This window comes from Bufo gargarizans, chromosome 2 (genome assembly GCF_014858855.1).
Source record: "Bufo gargarizans isolate SCDJY-AF-19 chromosome 2, ASM1485885v1, whole genome shotgun sequence".
Taxonomy (NCBI): domain Eukaryota; kingdom Metazoa; phylum Chordata; class Amphibia; order Anura; family Bufonidae; genus Bufo; species Bufo gargarizans.
The window spans coordinates 288,195,275-288,212,670 of NC_058081.1; the positions used below are offsets into that span (position 1 = coordinate 288,195,275).

General features: G+C 44.1%; 1 protein-coding gene across 2 annotated transcripts in view; it reads left to right on the top strand.

Annotated features, from left to right (window-relative positions):
- IRAK4 (interleukin 1 receptor associated kinase 4) overlaps positions 1–16,352 on the top strand; it is a 31,219-nt gene extending 14,867 nt beyond the window's left edge. For both annotated transcript variants that reach the window (XM_044280366.1, XM_044280367.1), the window contains exons 6-12: positions 116–180; positions 5,615–5,729; positions 5,813–5,922; positions 5,993–6,176; positions 14,282–14,344; positions 15,868–16,026; positions 16,118–16,352. In XM_044280366.1, coding sequence (XP_044136301.1) covers positions 116–180; positions 5,615–5,729; positions 5,813–5,922; positions 5,993–6,176; positions 14,282–14,344; positions 15,868–16,026; positions 16,118–16,165 — 744 coding nt within the window. In that variant the 3' untranslated portion in view covers positions 16,166–16,352. The remainder of the gene's footprint in view (positions 1–115; positions 181–5,614; positions 5,730–5,812; positions 5,923–5,992; positions 6,177–14,281; positions 14,345–15,867; positions 16,027–16,117) is intronic.
- Positions 16,353–17,396: the final 1,044 nt, after the last annotated feature.

The window sequence follows — 17,396 nt, forward strand, 5'->3', positions numbered from 1 at the left end:
TTCTTTTCTATATTTTCATATGCATCAATAAATGACCAATCATCTATGTGCATTTGTATAATTTGTAAGTATAATCACAAGGACTTTATGTATTCGGATTGTCTCATTTTCATAGATGGCTGATGCTAGTTTGCAAGAACTTCAAGATCAGTTTGAACAAGAAATAAAAACAATGGCTCGGTGAGTGTAGATAACAGCGGCTACTGCATTATATGCAGTATACATCATATAGGTGATATTATTTATTACAGCTTTGCAGTAATGTATATTGTTACTGTTTTTGCAATTTATGGTTACTACTACTGTGTAATTATGATGGCATCACCTTCCAGAGTGCTTTTCATTGTAAGATTTAGAGTATACCTAAACCATACATAAAGTTATTACAGCACAAGGCATATTAAAAGGGGGCTGGCAACTTTGCAAAGTTTTTCTGTAGCTCGCTGTATGGTAGTCACTGCTGGTGATGTGCTAAGGAACTTCCATCCATATTCTGTTCATCCAGCACTTTTCTTCCTGGCTGCTGTTCCCATAAACAGTGGCTGTGGTTATTACGGCCCTTACATCTGACATCATTATATGACTGTGTTGCCTCCCCCACCCGACCATTTAGCGTTGTACTCTCCTGTCCTTTCTTGTACTGAGCAGGCACCTCAACAAGCGCTCTGTGCTTGGATGAACTAGGGCTTCGCTTGCACAATGTGCATGCTCCGGACACTTTAAGAACATGGGACGGGACACTTGAGGTAGACAAGAATGCTTACACTGCGCAGGTCCTGATCATTCATTGTGGAGCCTGCACAGTAGAAAGGATGTGAGGGCTCAAAGCTGGATGGATGGGAGGGAACACAACCATACAGTGACATCAGATATAAGAGTCGCGGTGGAAACACACACCTCAGCCACTTTTTGCAGCAGCGAGAAAGAAAAGAGCTGGATAAACAGAATATGGATGGAAGTTGCTTAGCACATCAGCGGCAGTGACTGTCACACAGTGAGCTACAGAAAAACTGGCCGAGTCTTTTAAATGAAAGAGCCTTGCCTATACAAGCATATTATTTAAAGCAGTATTTTTAGGGCTTTTTCATTCGGTTCTGTAGGAGAAACAGAAAAACAAATCTGATGGATTGAATGACAAACGGATTGAATGGGGAACGCCTTATGTTTCTGTTATACATTGATTTCAGTGTTAAAAAAAATTAAAAGCTCCTTTTTGTCATTTTACCATTATATTTTTATGGAAAAACAGCACAGCAGACTGCACATTAAGGGCCCATTCACACGTCCGTTGTTTCTTTCCTGATCTGTTCAGTTTTTTGCGGAACAGATCTGGACCAGTTCTGTACCCATTCATTTTCAATGGGTCCTGAAAAAAACATCTGACATTGTGCTGTCCGTTTTTTTTCAGGACCCATTGAAAATGAATGGGTACAGAACTGGTCCAGATCTGTTCCGCAAAAAAACAAACAGATCAGGAAAGAAACAACGGACGTGTGAATGGACCCTTATTCCCATACAAAATAACAGACACCTGATGGACTGGACGCAAACATAGCAAAACAGATGCTGAAAATAACCTATTCAGAAAGTCAGAAATTAAAATTGAGCTGTTATTTTCAGTTTTTCTGTTCCTCTGACTGAACAGAAATACGAAAAACACAGCACTGGTGGGAACAAGCCCTTAAATGCCATTTCTGATATTTCAGTTTGTTTCTGTTATTTCTATTTAATGTTTTTCAATGTATCAAGTTGTTGAGTTTATTAAAAAAAATATGCATTATACATGTATTTACATGGATATTATATGTTTGATTTAAAACAATGTTCACCATCCTTCTGCGGCGCTACCGCTATACACATATCTTCTCCCTCTTACAACAGACTCAGCTTGTCAAAGGTGTTAATTCTGACCGAAACGTTGCAGCCTATGTGAATCGGATACTACACCTACAGTTGGGTCCATAAATATTGGGTCATCGACACAATTCTAACATTTTTGGCTCTATACTATATATCACCAAAATGGATTTGAAATTAAACAAACAAGATGTGCATTACCTGCAGACTGTTAAATCAGCTTTAATTTGAGGGTATTTACATCCAAATCAGGTGAACGGTGTAGGAATTACATTATGGGACATAATAATAATCATAAATCAAACTTTCACTTTTTAATACTTGGTTGCAAATCCTTTGCAGTCAATTGCAGCCTGAAGTCTGGAACGCATAGACATCACCAGACGCTGGGTTTCATCCCTGGTGATGCTCTGCCAGGCCTCTACTGCAACTGTCTTCCGTTCCTGCTTGTTCTTGGGGCATTTTCCCTTCAGTTTTGTCTTCAGCAAGTGAAATACATGCTCAATTGGATTTAGGTCAGATGATTGACTTGGCCATTGCATAACATTCCACTTCTTTCCCTTAAAAAACTCTTTGGTTGCTTTTGCAGTATGCTTTGGGTCATTGTCCATCTGCACTGTGAAGCGACATCCAAGGAGTTCTGAAGCATTTGGCTGAATATGAGCAGATAATATTGCCCGAAACACTTCAGAATTCATCCTGCTGCTTTTGTCAGCAGTCATATCATCAATAAATAAGAGAACCAGTTCCATTGGCAGCCATACATGCCCACGCCATGGCACTACCACCACCATGCTTCACTGATGAGGTGGTACGCTTAGGATCATGAGCAGTTCCTTCCCTTCTCCATACTCTTCTCTTCCCATCACTCTGGTACAAGTTGATCTTGGTCTCATCTGTCCATAGGATGTTGCTCCAGAACTGTGAAGGCTTTTTTACATGTCGTTTGGCAAACTCTAATCTGGCCTTCCTGTTTTTGAGGCTCACCAATGGTTTACATCTTGTGGTGAACCCTCTGTATTTACTCTGGTGAAGTCTTCTCTTGATTGTTTACTTTGACACACATACACCTACCTCCTGGAGAGTGTTCTTGATCTGGCCAACTGTTGTGAAGGGTGTTTTCTTCACCAAGGAAAGAATTCTTCAGTCATACACCACAGTTGTTTTCCGTGCTCTTCCGGGTCCTTTGGTGTTGCTGAGCTCACTGGTGCGTTCCTTCTTTTTAAGAATGTTCCATACAGTTGTTTTGGCCATGCCTAATGTTTTTGCTATCTCTCTGATGGGTTCAGCCTAATGATGGCTTGCTTCACTGATAGTGACAGCTCTTTGGATCTCATCTTGAGAGTTGACAGCAACAGATTCCAAATGCAAATAGCACACTTGAAATTAACTCTGGACCTTTTATCTGCTCATTGTAATTGGGATAATGAGGGAATAACACACACCTGGCCAGGGAACATCTGAGAAGCCAATTGTCCCATTACTTTTGTTTCCTTAACAAGTGGGAGGCATATTTGCAAACTGTTGTAATTCCTACACCGTTCACCTGATTTGGATGTTAATACCCTCAAATTAAAGCTGACAGTCTGCAGTTACAGCACATCTTGTTTGTTTCATTTCAAATCCATTGTGGTGGTGTATAGAGCCCAAAATGTTAGAATTGTGTCTGTGTCCCAATATATATGGACCTGACTGTACCTACCTATGCTGAAAAGAAATAAACTGTCTTTGCATATGATCTACCTGCTCTGAATCTACTTGATTTTTGGAGTTCTCCTTTATCTCAGTTTACTGAAAAGGAACTAATCTGTTTTTTGCACCTTACATTGCAATCTATAATAAGACCGTCTTCACATTAGCACTTGCTAGGAGTGTGCCATGCTTTTTATGTACCAGTTAGCTCATGTTAAAGGGATATTCTCATTTGATTGATCATATTTTTATTTGTTATTTAAGTGCCTGTGAGCATTTTTCTAATTATGTTCCTTTATCAAATCCCTACCTATCTTGATAAAATTCATTCACTTCTACCCCACTGTTGTCTTCTCGTAACCACTAGATACGGCCACCACTTGTGTGCCGCATCAGTGGGCCGCGCCTGCCAGAACACATTGTCTTCCTCCCCGGCCGGGCCACACATCGCTGTCTTGAACACTCACACCGCCGTGCATGCGCAATGGTGACTTCTTCCTGGCCGAATACGGAGCATGCGCGGCTCTGTACTATATTCGGCCAGGAAAAAGCCATCATTGCACATGCGCGGTGGCGTGCGGCAGCACGGACATCAGCGAGGGATGTGCAGAGAGAGAGGCACGAATGAGCACGCAAGGACTGAGTTCTCAGTGTGATGTCATAAAGAGGCGTGGCAGGCCTTAACTCAAATGGCCTAAGCCCGCCCAGCCTTAGGGTCCATTCACACATTCGCAAAATGGGTCCGCATCTGTTCCGCAATTTTGCGCAACAGGTGCGGGCCCATTTATTTTCAATGGGGCCGGAATGTGCTGGCATTTTCTATAAGAGTGCCGGCGATGTGCGGTCCACAAAATGCGGAACGCACGTTGCCAGTGTCTGTGTTTTGCAAAACACATACGGACGTGTGAATGGACCCTTAGAAGCAGGAAACCAGGAAGTGAACAGCAGAGCTGGCTACAGGTGAGGATGAATAAGCAAGATGGGAATACCCCTTTAATCCCTTCCCCCTCCCCATCATAGAAAATAGCCCCTAACATATGGCCCAAGAGATACATGTGGTATGTAATGCCCTCACAATTTCCTTCTCCACTGTCCAGTGAGGGCTATAACTAGATATTTCTGTGAATTTAGAAGTAGATATTAATGACAGGTATCTGGACCGCTTCAATATGAGATCACTACACTAGCATTGATGGGAGGGGAAGGAAGCAAGAAAGAATAAACAGCAGGGGGCGCTACCAAAGAGGAAAATGTAAAAAAAGAACAACACTTTTAGTGCATTGTGTATTGCAATACTACTTGGTTTGAAATGCCCTATTTATTGCACAGCAATACTTTTAATGGGAGTAATGCCTTTAAAGGGAACCTGTCATCAACTTTATGCTGACTGTACTGAGGGCAGTATAAAGTAGTGACAGAAATGCTGATGTCAGCAGTGTGTCACACATCAGCTAAAAGTAAGTGGTTGCCGAGAACCAGCATCATAATCATTGCAGACCGAGCCTGGAAAAGAGTCACGGCCACCTGAGAAGAGTCATGGTTCTTCATGAATTCCTGCTCTCCTGCCCACCTGCTGATGACTGACAGTCTTCTACTGAGTTTTCGCCCTTTCTCTCTAGGAGAGAACTGCCAATCATCAGCAGATGGACAGGAGAGCAGGAGATTATGTATAACCAGGACTCTTCTCAGATAGATTTGACTCTTTTCAAGGCCCGGTCTGCAATGATTATGATGCTGATTCTCGGCAACCATTTACTTTTAGCTCATGAGTAACACATCGCTGACATCAGCTCGTCTGTCACTATTTTACGCTGTCCTTAGTGAGGTCAGCATAAAGTTGATGACCGGTTCCCTTTAATAAGCCTGTCAGCCAACAGCGTATTCACAGAAGAACACAGCAAATGCAATGAATGAACTGAAAGATAACAAGGCAACACATGGGTAAGAAAGGTATATTCTGGAGTTGCTAGCTTCTCCATATGCAGACTATTTATCCAATGCTAGACAAGGGCGCACCCTAATTTTAAAAATATTAATATGTTCATTTAATTTCATGTCTTTTTAGATGTCACCATGAAAACATTGTAAAACTACTTGGCTTCTCCAATGATGGTGCCAGTTACTGCCTGGTCTACACATTTATGTCCAATGGATCTTTACTGGACCGGCTGGCTTGTGTGGTCAGTGTCTTTGATCTTCTTTGTGAGAAGGAAGTGATGTTCATACAGTTGTGGACCAGCTGACATGCATGTAACTCTTTTAGAATAGCACAGATCCATTGTCCTGGAGTAGGAGATGTAGTATTGTACTGGGAACAGCACATGGAATCAAATATTTGCATGAAAACAACCACGTCCACAGAGACATTAAAAGGTTGGTGATCATCACAGCATTTTTGGCATTTTATTGTGCTGCTTTATGTTGCAATATTTTTTCCATTTAGTGCAAATATCCTTCTGGATGATAGTTTTACTCCTAAAATCTCTGACTTTGGCCTTGCGAGAGCAACTGGGCACCTGGCAAGGACCATGATGACCGAAAGAATTGTAGGCACCACAGCATACATGGCCCCAGAAGCCCTACGGGGAGAAGTCACTATAAAATCTGATATATTCAGCTTTGGAGTGGTAAGTAACAGTAGCATTTTGGTTGCATACTTCAGTTTTAATGGCCATAGTGGCTACAGAGAAATTTTCAAATAGGTAACATTAAACAACCCTCCAAGAAAATAAATATTTTTAACTGGGGAATGAACAGAACACTTTACTGGTGACCTCTAAGATGGCCGCACTAGCTCTCAGACCGCTTGGTGCATACTGTGCATTTGGTTACCCAAGAAAATTCCTGCTGCCCCTGGACTCGTCCTCACTTCTCACGTGAACAGCAATGACCGATCCAAGAGCAGGGCTGGACAAGTAGGACGTGTCTTGGGCTACCGAGGCACAGTATTCACCAGATGAGAAGTGGTGTGGACATCTTGGATGGCAGAAGGAGAGCCAGAGAATTGGTGGATGTGTAACTAAAAAGATGAAAAGGAGGTCAACATGTCCCGAGTCAATGTGAATTTTTTTCCCTTGAACCGGAAGGTCGCATTAAAGGCAGTTTGCCTCCGCAGTATCTGATACGTATACATTGTATATACGTACAGTACAGACCAAAAGTTTGGACACACCTTCTCATTCAAAGAGTTTTCTTTATTTTCATCACTATGAAAATTGTAGATTCACACTGGAGGCATCAAAACTATGAATTAACACATGTGGAATTATATACATAACAAAAAAGTGTGAAACAACTGAGAATATGTCATATTCTAGGTTCTTCAAAGTAGCCACCTTTTGCTTTGATTACTGCTTTGCATACTCTTGGCATTCTCTTGATGAGCTTCAAGAGGTAGTCACCTGAAATGGTCTTCCAACAGTCTTGAAGGAGTTCCCAGAGATGCTTAGCACGTGTTGGCCCTTTTGCCTTCACTCTGTGGTCCAGCTCACCCCAAACCATCTCGATTTTGGGTTCAGGTCCGGTGACTGTGGAGGCCAGGTCATCTGGCGCAGCACCCCATCACTCTCCTTCATGGTCAAATAGCCCTTACACAGCCTGGAGGTGTGTTTGGGGTTATTGTCCTGTTGAAAATAAATGATGGTCCAACTAAATGCAAACCGGATGGAATAGCATGCCGCTGCAAGATGCTGTGGTAGCCATGCTGGTTCAGTATGCCTTCAATTTTGAATAAATCCCCAACAGTGTCACCAGCAAAGCACCCCCACACCATCACACCTCCTCCTCCATGCTTCACGGTGGGAACCAGGCATGTAGAGTCCATCTGTTCACCTTTTCTGCGTCGCACAAAGACACGGTGGTTGGAACCAAAGATCTCAAATTTGGACTCATCAGACCAAAGCACAGATTCCCACTGGTCTAATGTCCATTCCTTGTGTTCTTTAGCAAAAACAAGTCTCTTCTGCTTGTTGCCTGTCCTTAGCAGTGGTTTCCTAGCAGATATTCTACCATGAAGGCCTGATTCACACAGTCTCCTCTTAACAGTTGTTCTAGAGATATGTCTGCTGCTAGAACTCTGTGTGGCATTGACCTGGTCTCTAATCTGAGCTGCTGTTAACTTGCGATTTCTGAGGCTGGTGACTTGGATGAACTTATCCTCCGCAGCAGAGGTGACTCTTGGTCTTCCTTTCCTGGGGCGGTCCGCATGTGAGCCAGTTTCTTTGTAGCGCTTGATGGTTTTTGTGACTGCACTTGGGGACACTTTTAAAGTTTTCCCAATTTTTCGGACTGACTGACCTTCATTTCTTAACCACTTCAACCCCGCTAGCTGAAACCCCCTTAATGACCAGGCCACTTTTTACACTTCTGCACTACACTACTTTCACAGTTTATTGCTCGGTCATGCAACTTACCACCCAAATGAATTTTACCTCCTTTTCTTCTCACTAATAGAGCTTTCATTTGGTGTATTTCATTGCTGCTGACATTTTTACATTTTTTGTTATTAATCGAAATTTAACGATTCTTTTTTTACAAAAAAATGAAATTTTTCACTTTCAGCTGTAAAATTTTGCAAAAAAAACGACATCCATATATAAATTTTTCGCTAAATTTATTGTTCTACATGTCTTTGATAAAAAAAATGTTTGGGCAAAAAAAAATGGTTTGGGTAAAAGTTATAGCGTTTACAAACTATGGTACAAAAATGTGAATTTCCGCTTTTTGAAGCAGCTCTGACTTTCTGAGCACCTGTCATGTTTCCTGAGGTTCTACAATGCCCAGACAGTAGAAAACCCCCACAAATGACCCAATTTCGAAAAGTAGACACCCTAAGGTATTCGCTGCTGGGCATAGTGAGTTCATAGAACTTTTTATTTTTTGTCACAAGTTAGCGGAAAATGATGATGATTTTTTTTTTTTTTGTCTTACAAAGTATCATATTCCACTAACTTGTGACAAAAAATAAAAAATTCCATGAACTCACTATGCCCATCACAAAATATCTTGGGGAGTCTTCTTTCCAAAATGGGGTCACTTGTGGCGTAGTTATACTGCTGTCACGGCCATGGCTATGACCGTGACTCTTCAACCGCATGCGATTGTCAGCGGTTTGGTTTTGTTGTCAATCACAGGTGAGGGCAGTGGTATCTGCCTCACCTGTGGTTGCCGCTGACAACGCTATGTATGTGGCAGCTTTCCTGCTGTGCATGCGGTTGCACCTAGCAACCTCTATGTTAGGTGTGTGTATTGTGTTCACTGTGTTGTATGTCTATGTGCACTTTGTGTAGTGTGTTGTGTGCACTGACACTTTTCCTGCACTGTGGTTGCCCGTGGCAACGTTTGGCTGTCTGTACATGTGGTGGCAGTGTCCCGGCCTCCGGACTATCTCCCAGGACACGGTTGCCACCCATGTCGTTGCCAGCGGCAACAACCACAGTGTGTTGCTACTGTTGGACACTTTTTTCCTTTTATGTGTGTTTCCCTTCTGTGGTGCTGGAAGGGTTAACTCCCTTCCCAGTGTGTGTGTGTCACTGGGTGTGTCCGACTGTGGGGTGTGGCTTCTTGGCCTATAAAGCCTCACTGTTAGTTCAGGTCTGAGGGTTGCTTCAGTCATGCTTGGCTGGAGCAGCCTCCTGTCTATACTACCTGTCAGTGAGAGCCACCCCTGTGGTCATACTGTCACGGCTGAGGGTTTCCCCCATCCTCAGCCGTGACAACTGCCCTGGCAATTTAGGGGCCCATATGTGTGAGAAGTAGTTTGCAATCAAAATCTGTAAAAAATGACCGGTGAAATCCAAAAGGTGCACTTTGGAATGTGGGTCCCTTTGCCCACCTAGGCTGCAAAAAAGTGTCACACATCTGGTATCGCCGTACTCAGGAGAAGTTGGGGAATGTGTTTTGGGGTGTCATTTTACATATTCCCATGCTGGGTGAGAAATATCTTGGCAAAAGACAACTTTTCCCTTTTTTTTTTTTTATACAAAGTTGGCATTTGACCAATATATTTATCTCACCCAGCATGGGTATATGTAAAATGACACCCCAAAACACATTCCCCAACTTCTCCTGAGTACGGCGATACCACATGTGTGACACTCTTTTGCAGCCTAGATGCGCAAAGGTGCCCAAATTCCTTTTAGGAGGGCATTTTTAGACATTTGGATCCCAGACTTCTTCTCACGCTTTAGGGCCCCTAAAAAGCCAGGGCAGTATACATACCCCACATGTGACCCCACTTTGGAAAGAAGACACCCCAAGGTATTCAATGAGGCGAGTTCATAGAATTTTATTTTTTTTTTCACATAAGTTAGCGGAAATTGATTTTTATTTTTATTTTTTTTCTCACAAAGTCTCACTTTCCGCTAACTTGGGACAAAAATTTAAATCTTTCATGGACTCAATATGCCCCTCAGCGAATATCTTGGGGTGTCTTCTTTCCAAAATGGGGTCAGTTGTGGGGTGTTTGTACTGCCCTGGCATTTGAGGGTCTCCGCAGTCATTACATGTATGGCCAGCATTAGGAGTTTCTGCTATTTTCCTTATATTGAGCATACAGGTAATGAGATTATTTTTTTTTCCGTTCAGCCTCTGGGCTGAAAGAAAAAAATGAACGGCACAGATTTCTTCATTCGCATCGATCAATGTGGATGAAAAAATCTCTGCCAAAAAAAAAAGGAGGGGAAAGGCGTCTGCCAGGACATAGGAGCTCCGCCCAACATCCATACCCACTTAGCTCGTATGCCCTGGCAAACCAGATTTCTCCATTCACATCAATCGATGTGGATGAATAAATCATTACCGGTATTTTTATTTTTATATACAAAGTGTTTGCCAAAGCATAGGAACACCGCCACCTCCTCAGCTCATATGCCTTGGCAAACGTATCTTTTACTGCAGAGGAGAAATCTCGTCTTGCAGCGCCGCATACACCGACTTGTGTGTAATCTGACAGCAGCGCAATGCTCCTGTCAGAATGCTCATCAGTGCTGCAGATAGACGATCGGTTGGTCCACCTGGAAGGTAATAAAAACAAAACAAAAAAGAAAAAAACAGGCCGCAACGCAATAATTTTATTAACTTTGGAACATAACATATAAACTTTAACTTTTTGAACTGAACATTAACCTTTTTGCTTACTGGTGTGTTGTTTTTTTTTTTTTTTTTTTTTCTTTTACCTTTTATAGAACAAACTTCTCCTTCCCCATGGGTCAATGTGCAAAGCGCAAATCGCCCAAAGATGTGGCGAAGTGCGTTATGCACTTTGTCCCAGGTGAAAGGAGACGTTTGCAGCAGCTGTATGTGAATGGGCCCTAATAGCCCTGTGTGCCTGTCCTTGTGAGATGTGATCCCTATGCTAGGTGTACCTGTGTGTGGTACTTCCGGAAACACTCCCCTAAGCATAGGGCAGGGTGGTCAGGACAGAAATAGCGGGTGTCACGCCTTATTGCACTCCTGCTACAAACACAACATCTTTTTCGGGGTGACGGTTGGGTTGAAGTACTGGCAACGACATTGGGGAAATGTCTACACTGGTGGATGGGGCCATGGAACCTCCTGGGTACAGGAGGTTCTCGATGATCTCTTCCTGAAATTTGAGGAAGGATCCAGTTCTCCCAGCCTTACTGTAGAGAACAAAACTATTATACAGCGCCAATTGAATCAAATATACAGACACCTTCTTATACCAGCGTCTGGTTCTGCGGGAAACTAAATACGGAGACAACATCTGGTCATTGAAGTCCACCCCTCCCATGTGAAGGTTATAGTCGTGGACTGAGAGGGGTTTTTCAATGACACGGGTTGCTCGCTCAATTTGTATTGTCGTGTCTGCGTGAATGGAGGAGAGCATGTAAACGTCACGCTTGTCTCTCCATTTCACCGCAAGCAGTTCTTCGTTACACAAGGCAGCCCTCTCCCCCCTTGCAAGACGGGTGGTAACGAGCCGTTGGGGGAAGCCCGCGCGACTAGTTCGCGCGGTGCCACAGGCGCCAATCTGTTCTAGAAACAAATGCCTAAAGAGGGCCACACTTGTGTAGAAATTGTCCACATAAAGATGGTACCCCTTGCCGAAAAAGGGTGACACCAAGTCCCAGACTGTCTTCCCACTGCTCCCCAGGTAGTCGGGGCAACCGACCGGCTCCAGGGTCTGATCTTTTCCCTCATAGACACGAAATTTGTGGGTATAGCCTGTGGCCCTTTCACAGAGCTTATACAATTTGACCCCATACCGCTTGCTTGGGATGTATTGTTTGAAGCCAAGGCGCCCGGTAAAATGTATTAGGGACTCGTCTACGCAGATGTTTTGCTCTGGGGTATACAAATCTGAAAATTTCTGGTTGAAATGGTCTATGAGGGGCCGAATTTTGTGGAGCCGGTCAAAAGCTGGGTGGCCTCTGGGACGGGAGGTGGTGTTGTCGCTAAAGTGCAGGAAATGCAGGATGGCCTCAAAACGTGCCCTGGACATAGCAGCAGAGAACATGGGCATGTGATGAATTGGGTTCATGGACCAATATGATCGCAATTCATGCTTTTTAGTTAGACCCATGTTGAGGAGAAGGCCCAGAAAAATTTTAATTTCGGAAACTTGGACTGGTTTCCACCGGAAAGGCTGGGCATAATAACTTCCCGGGTTGGCGGTTATAAATTGTGTGGCATACCGGTTTGTTTCGGCCACGACTATGTCTAAGAGCTCTGCAGTCAAGAACAGCTCAAAAAATCCCAGGGCCGAACCGATCTTAGCTGTCTCAACCCGAACTCCAGACTGGGCGGTGAAAGGGGGAACTACAGGTGCGGCTGAAGTTGGGGACTGCCAATCAGGGTTTGCCAGCACCTCAGGGATTCTAGGGGGTCTACGGGCCCGTCTTTGCGGTGGCTGCGACGGGGTAACTACTGCTCGTGCCACCGTACCAGCTTCAACTGCCCTTCTGGTGCTCGCCACTTCACCAGGTTGTACGGCAGTGCTGGTACTAGGTCCAGGGAGGGCTGCGCTGCTGGTGTATGCCTCGCCACGTAATCCGACAGCGCCAGCCCCACTCTGCTGCCCTTGAAGCGGATCCTGCGCAACCTGTCGTCTAGCGACACGGGGCCGGGTACGCCTGGTGCTATCAGGGACCTTAGCCTCCTCGTCCGAACTTTGGGTCAGAGTGCCACTGCTTTCTACAGGTTCATATTCTGACCCGCTAGATTCGTCAGATGAGGGTTCCCATTCCTCATCCGACTGGGTCAGAAGCCTGTAGGCCTCTTCAGAAGAATACCCCCTGTTTTGACATTTGGGCAACTAAATTTAGGGGTATTCCCTGAGACTACCCAAGAAAAAAAGCAAACCTGTCTTACAAATGGGAGGCTAGCGAAGTACCGGAGGCCGCTGCGGTTGATAAAAAATATCAAAACTGATATTTTTTTATCGCCGCAGCGCGTGTAAAGTGAATGTGCAGTGATTTAAAAAAAAAATAATTTTGTCACTGCGGTGGGGCGGGCGTGGGTGAACGCACGTGTGGGCGACCGATCAGGCCTGATCGGGCAAACACTGCGTTTTGGGTGGAGGGCGAACTAAAGTGACACTAATACTATTATAGATCTGACCGTGATCAGTTTTGATCACTTCCAGATACTATAAAAGTACAAATGCTGATTAGCGATACGCTAATCAGCGAATCAGTGACTGCGGTGCGGTGGGCTGGGTGCTAACTGATCCCTAAACTACCTAACCAAGGGGCCTAAACTATCCCTGAAACCTAACAGTCAATACCAGTGAAGAAAAAAAGTGACAGTTTACACTGATCACTTTTTTCCTTTCACTAGTGATTGACAGGGGTGGTCAAAGGGTTAATTGGGGTGCAGGGGGTAATCTGGGGCTAAAGTGTGGTGTTGGTGCTACTCACTGTGAAGCCTGCTCCTCTGCTGGATCCAACCGACCAAAAGGACCAGCAGAGGAGCAGGCAGCCATATAACAGATCATATTTACTAATATGATGTGTTATCTGGCACTTGATTGGTTTTTAAAAAAATCATCAGCTTGCCAGCCGCGATCATTGGCTGGCAAGCTGATGACGTGACCCCCCTTGACGAAATGCCGGCCCGCATTGCGCATGCGCGGGCCGGCTAAGCGCGTCATCTCGCGAGATGACGCGTATATGCGTCAGTCTGCGCAGCGCTGCCGCCTCCGGACCGCGAATCTGCGTTAGGCGGTCCGGAGGCGGTTAAAGTAATGATGGCCACTCGTTTTTCTTTACTTAGCTGCTTTTTTCTTGCCATAATACAAATTCTAACAGTCTATTCAGTAGGACTATCAGCTGTGTATCCACCTGACTTCTCCACAACGCAGCTGATGGTCCCAACCCCATTTATAAGGCAAGAAATCCCACTTATTAAACCTGACAGGGCACACCTGTGAAGTGAAAACCATTTCAGGTGACTACCTCTTGAAGCTCATCAAGAGAATTGCAAGAGTGTGCAAAGCAGTAATCAAAGCAAAAGGTGGCTACTTTGAAGAACCTAGAATATGACATATATTCAGTTGTTTCACACTTTTTTGTTATGTATATAATTCCACATGTGTTAATTCATAGTTTTGATGCCTTCAGTGTGAATCTACAATTTTCATAGTCATGAAAATAAAGAAAACTCTTTGAATGAGAAGGTGTCTCCAAACTTTTGGTCTGTACTGTATGTATCACTGTATAGTAATAACTGAAAATGTTTCTAAATGATTTTATTCACACCATATTTCTAGGTATTGTTGGAAATAATCTCTGGACTTGCACCATGTGATGAGGATCGGAATCCAGCATTACTGGTATCAATGGTTAATTTTTTTTTTTTTTATAACAGTTTAACAATATTTAGCAAAAGTTAAGATTCTTAACCTTTTCACTGCTAGGGATGTCTGTAATAATCCATCACTGTAAACAGCTGACATGGGTAGAATATTTGAGCTAGAGTATGGTTTCTTGGTATCATATTATGGCACAGAATCTTAGCTCAGTGCTGTAGATGCAATATTTGGGGTTCCACACTGGTTTAAAGTTGAGCAGCATGAAATCTTTCCTTGTTACCATTGCTCTTGTTGCACCCAAGCTCGGCTCCTTTCTGTGACCAATCCCTCCCTCGCTGCTTTGATTGACAGGGCCAAGCAGTGAAGGAGGGGCTGGTCACAGAAAGGAGTGGAGCTTGGGTGCAACAAGAGCAATAGCGATGTCCTCATTGCACCAAAGGCCTTATTTGCATATTAAGAAAAAGTATTCTAATTTGGGAACAGACCCTCAAATCAACAAAAGAAAAAACAGAGTTTTAATTAGGTAAACTATAGCTATGTGTCTGTGCAAACATAGGTCACTGGTGAATATATTCTCATGAATATATTAATAGAATGGCCCCAAGTCATAAGTATTCTATTAATCTGTACCTTTCAAATTCTGCTGTTTCCATAACCACCTAAATTTTTCACATTTTAACCTGTACTTAATGGTAATAAGAATTGGTTTCTACAACCTTTTATATACGAAAGCAGTGCCACTTGTGCAACGCATTTCACTTCCTTGACTGTTTCACACACAATGAGGGAGATTTGCTAAGCACAGGAAACGGACGCACATTGCTTTGAAGTGTCTAGGAAATGGGGGTGTAGCTTAAAGTGCACAAAATCGTGCCAAATTCGTGCCGCAAATGTTTTTTCAACTTTCCCCCATCCAAATATATCTGAGGAAAAATCTATACTTCTCCCTACCGATCCATTCCAGTGGTCTGGCTCTCTTCATGGTCTTCCAGTCCCTGACTGGCCTCCACGGTGACATGTCCCCAAACGCCACTTCACCCAGCAGTGATGTGCTGTTGGGGACATGCCATCGCTGAAGCCAGACTGCAGAGTTGCACATGACCCGGCCTGTGTGGAAATTGGCAGACGGGGATTAAAAGGCCAGTGAAGAAAGCCAGGGAGTTGGAACATAGTGGAGGGAGGCAGCGATCTGTACCTGTCACCTGAATGATCGTTCGGCCAGCAGCTATATCTCCTGACTCGGCTGAACCTGCGTGTTTATTCTATGGGGAGAGCGGAGAAAGCCACTGCCAGACAATTCTGGTGTTGGTTTACCTTCCGAGAGAACCAAAAATATTAGTTTTGTCTGATCCCTCTCTCCCCCCAATTTTGGGGTACAGTCGGAAGCTCCCCATACACATTAGACCATTGGCTGAACCCACCATTCTTAGCAGGTTTGGCTGACAATAGACTAATGTTTATGGGGACAGTAGTAATAAATTTGTCCCCATGTATCAGCTGATAATTCTTAAATTAGTTTACATGCAGTCGATTTGTTTTCTTAGCTTGACATCAAAGAAGAAATTGAGGAGGAAGAAAAAACTCTTGAGGAATATGTGGATATAAAGATGGAAGATGCAGAGCTCCACGTCATAGAAAAAATGTACTGCATTTCTAGTCAGTGCTTGAACCAAATAAAAAATAAGAGGCCAAACATTAACACGGTATATAGTCCGCTTATCTATACTATATAATACTTGTGTATTTGACATGACTACATAAAGCTAACTTGTAATATCCTGATTCCTTCTACAGGTGCTGCATGACTTGGGAAATATCACCTGCATCCATTCTGGGTCCTGACTTGTGCTACATTTTTTGCATATATATATATTTCATATATTTTTATTTAAATAGATTGTAATATTTGACATTTTGTTTCCAAATATATGAAAGCCAAACATTAATAAAGAGGCCCTAGGAAGGAAAGAAAGTGAACGTCTTTGGGGTGTAAGGTTGGAATCGCAAATTAAAGTTTTTGGTGCAGTGATTTGAGCCAAAGCCAGAGGTCCTTCCTTTAAACCTACAGGAAAATTGGAGCAGTGGCCATAGCTTGCATTTCTTTAAGGCACATTTTAAAATGAAAAGTGCAGTGTGATTGTTTGCTATAGGAATCTCTAAATTTTTCCTTTGATATAAAATTTAATAAATTAGGCAGCTCACCAATTTATAATTTATGGATTAGGCTACTTTCACACTAGCGTTAGGCTTGTCCGGTAGGCTGTTCCGTCAGGGAAACAGCGTGCTTGATCCCTACTAAGGATTGCACACGTGTGCTGCCGGAAGTCTAGCTTCTTTCACTATAATGAAATATACATTTCTCGCCCAGTTTCCTTGGGGGACACAGAAGACCTTGGGTATAGCTCATCTCCATAGGAGGCGTGACACTAAGTGAGAACTGTTAAGCCCCTCCTCCACAGCTATACCCTCAGCCTGGAGAGAGAGACTGCCAGTTTTTGCTTAGTGTCCAAGGAGGCAAGACACTCCCTGCTCTGCAGGGCTGTTTTCTCCTTTGTTTTAAAATTTTTGATTTTTACTTTTTCTTTTCTTTTTGTTCCAGAATACGGGACAACAGAGACGCACTAGACCTCTCTGTTTCTCCCGGGGTTGAGCTGCGCCAGTGCCGGTCATCCGCACTGCTGCCTCCCCCACAGAAGGCAAGGTGGACCAGGGCAGCCCAGCTCCCCTGCATCCCGCCAGCGCAAGGGTCGCCCGCACGCCAAGCCCCTCTTCCAGCGTCCTGCCACTACGGTGCCAGTAGCTGAAGGGGCGACCCTGCTGGAACGGACCGAGGGTGAAGACATCTGTGGTGAGAGAGTGGCTTCTCCAGCCCTACGTCCCCTCCCTCCCCGGTCTCCTGCGTGACTGACCCCCATACTGGTAGCCTATCCGAGCAGAGTGGCTATAGGGTGGCCCTGCTGGACCTAGGGTGGTCCCTGGGGTGCCGCAAGGCGGCAATCTGCTCCCTCTCTTCCCCGCCATAGATCATACCGCTGGTGCAGGACGCGCGCAAAGAGGGGGCGCTTACCGGTGC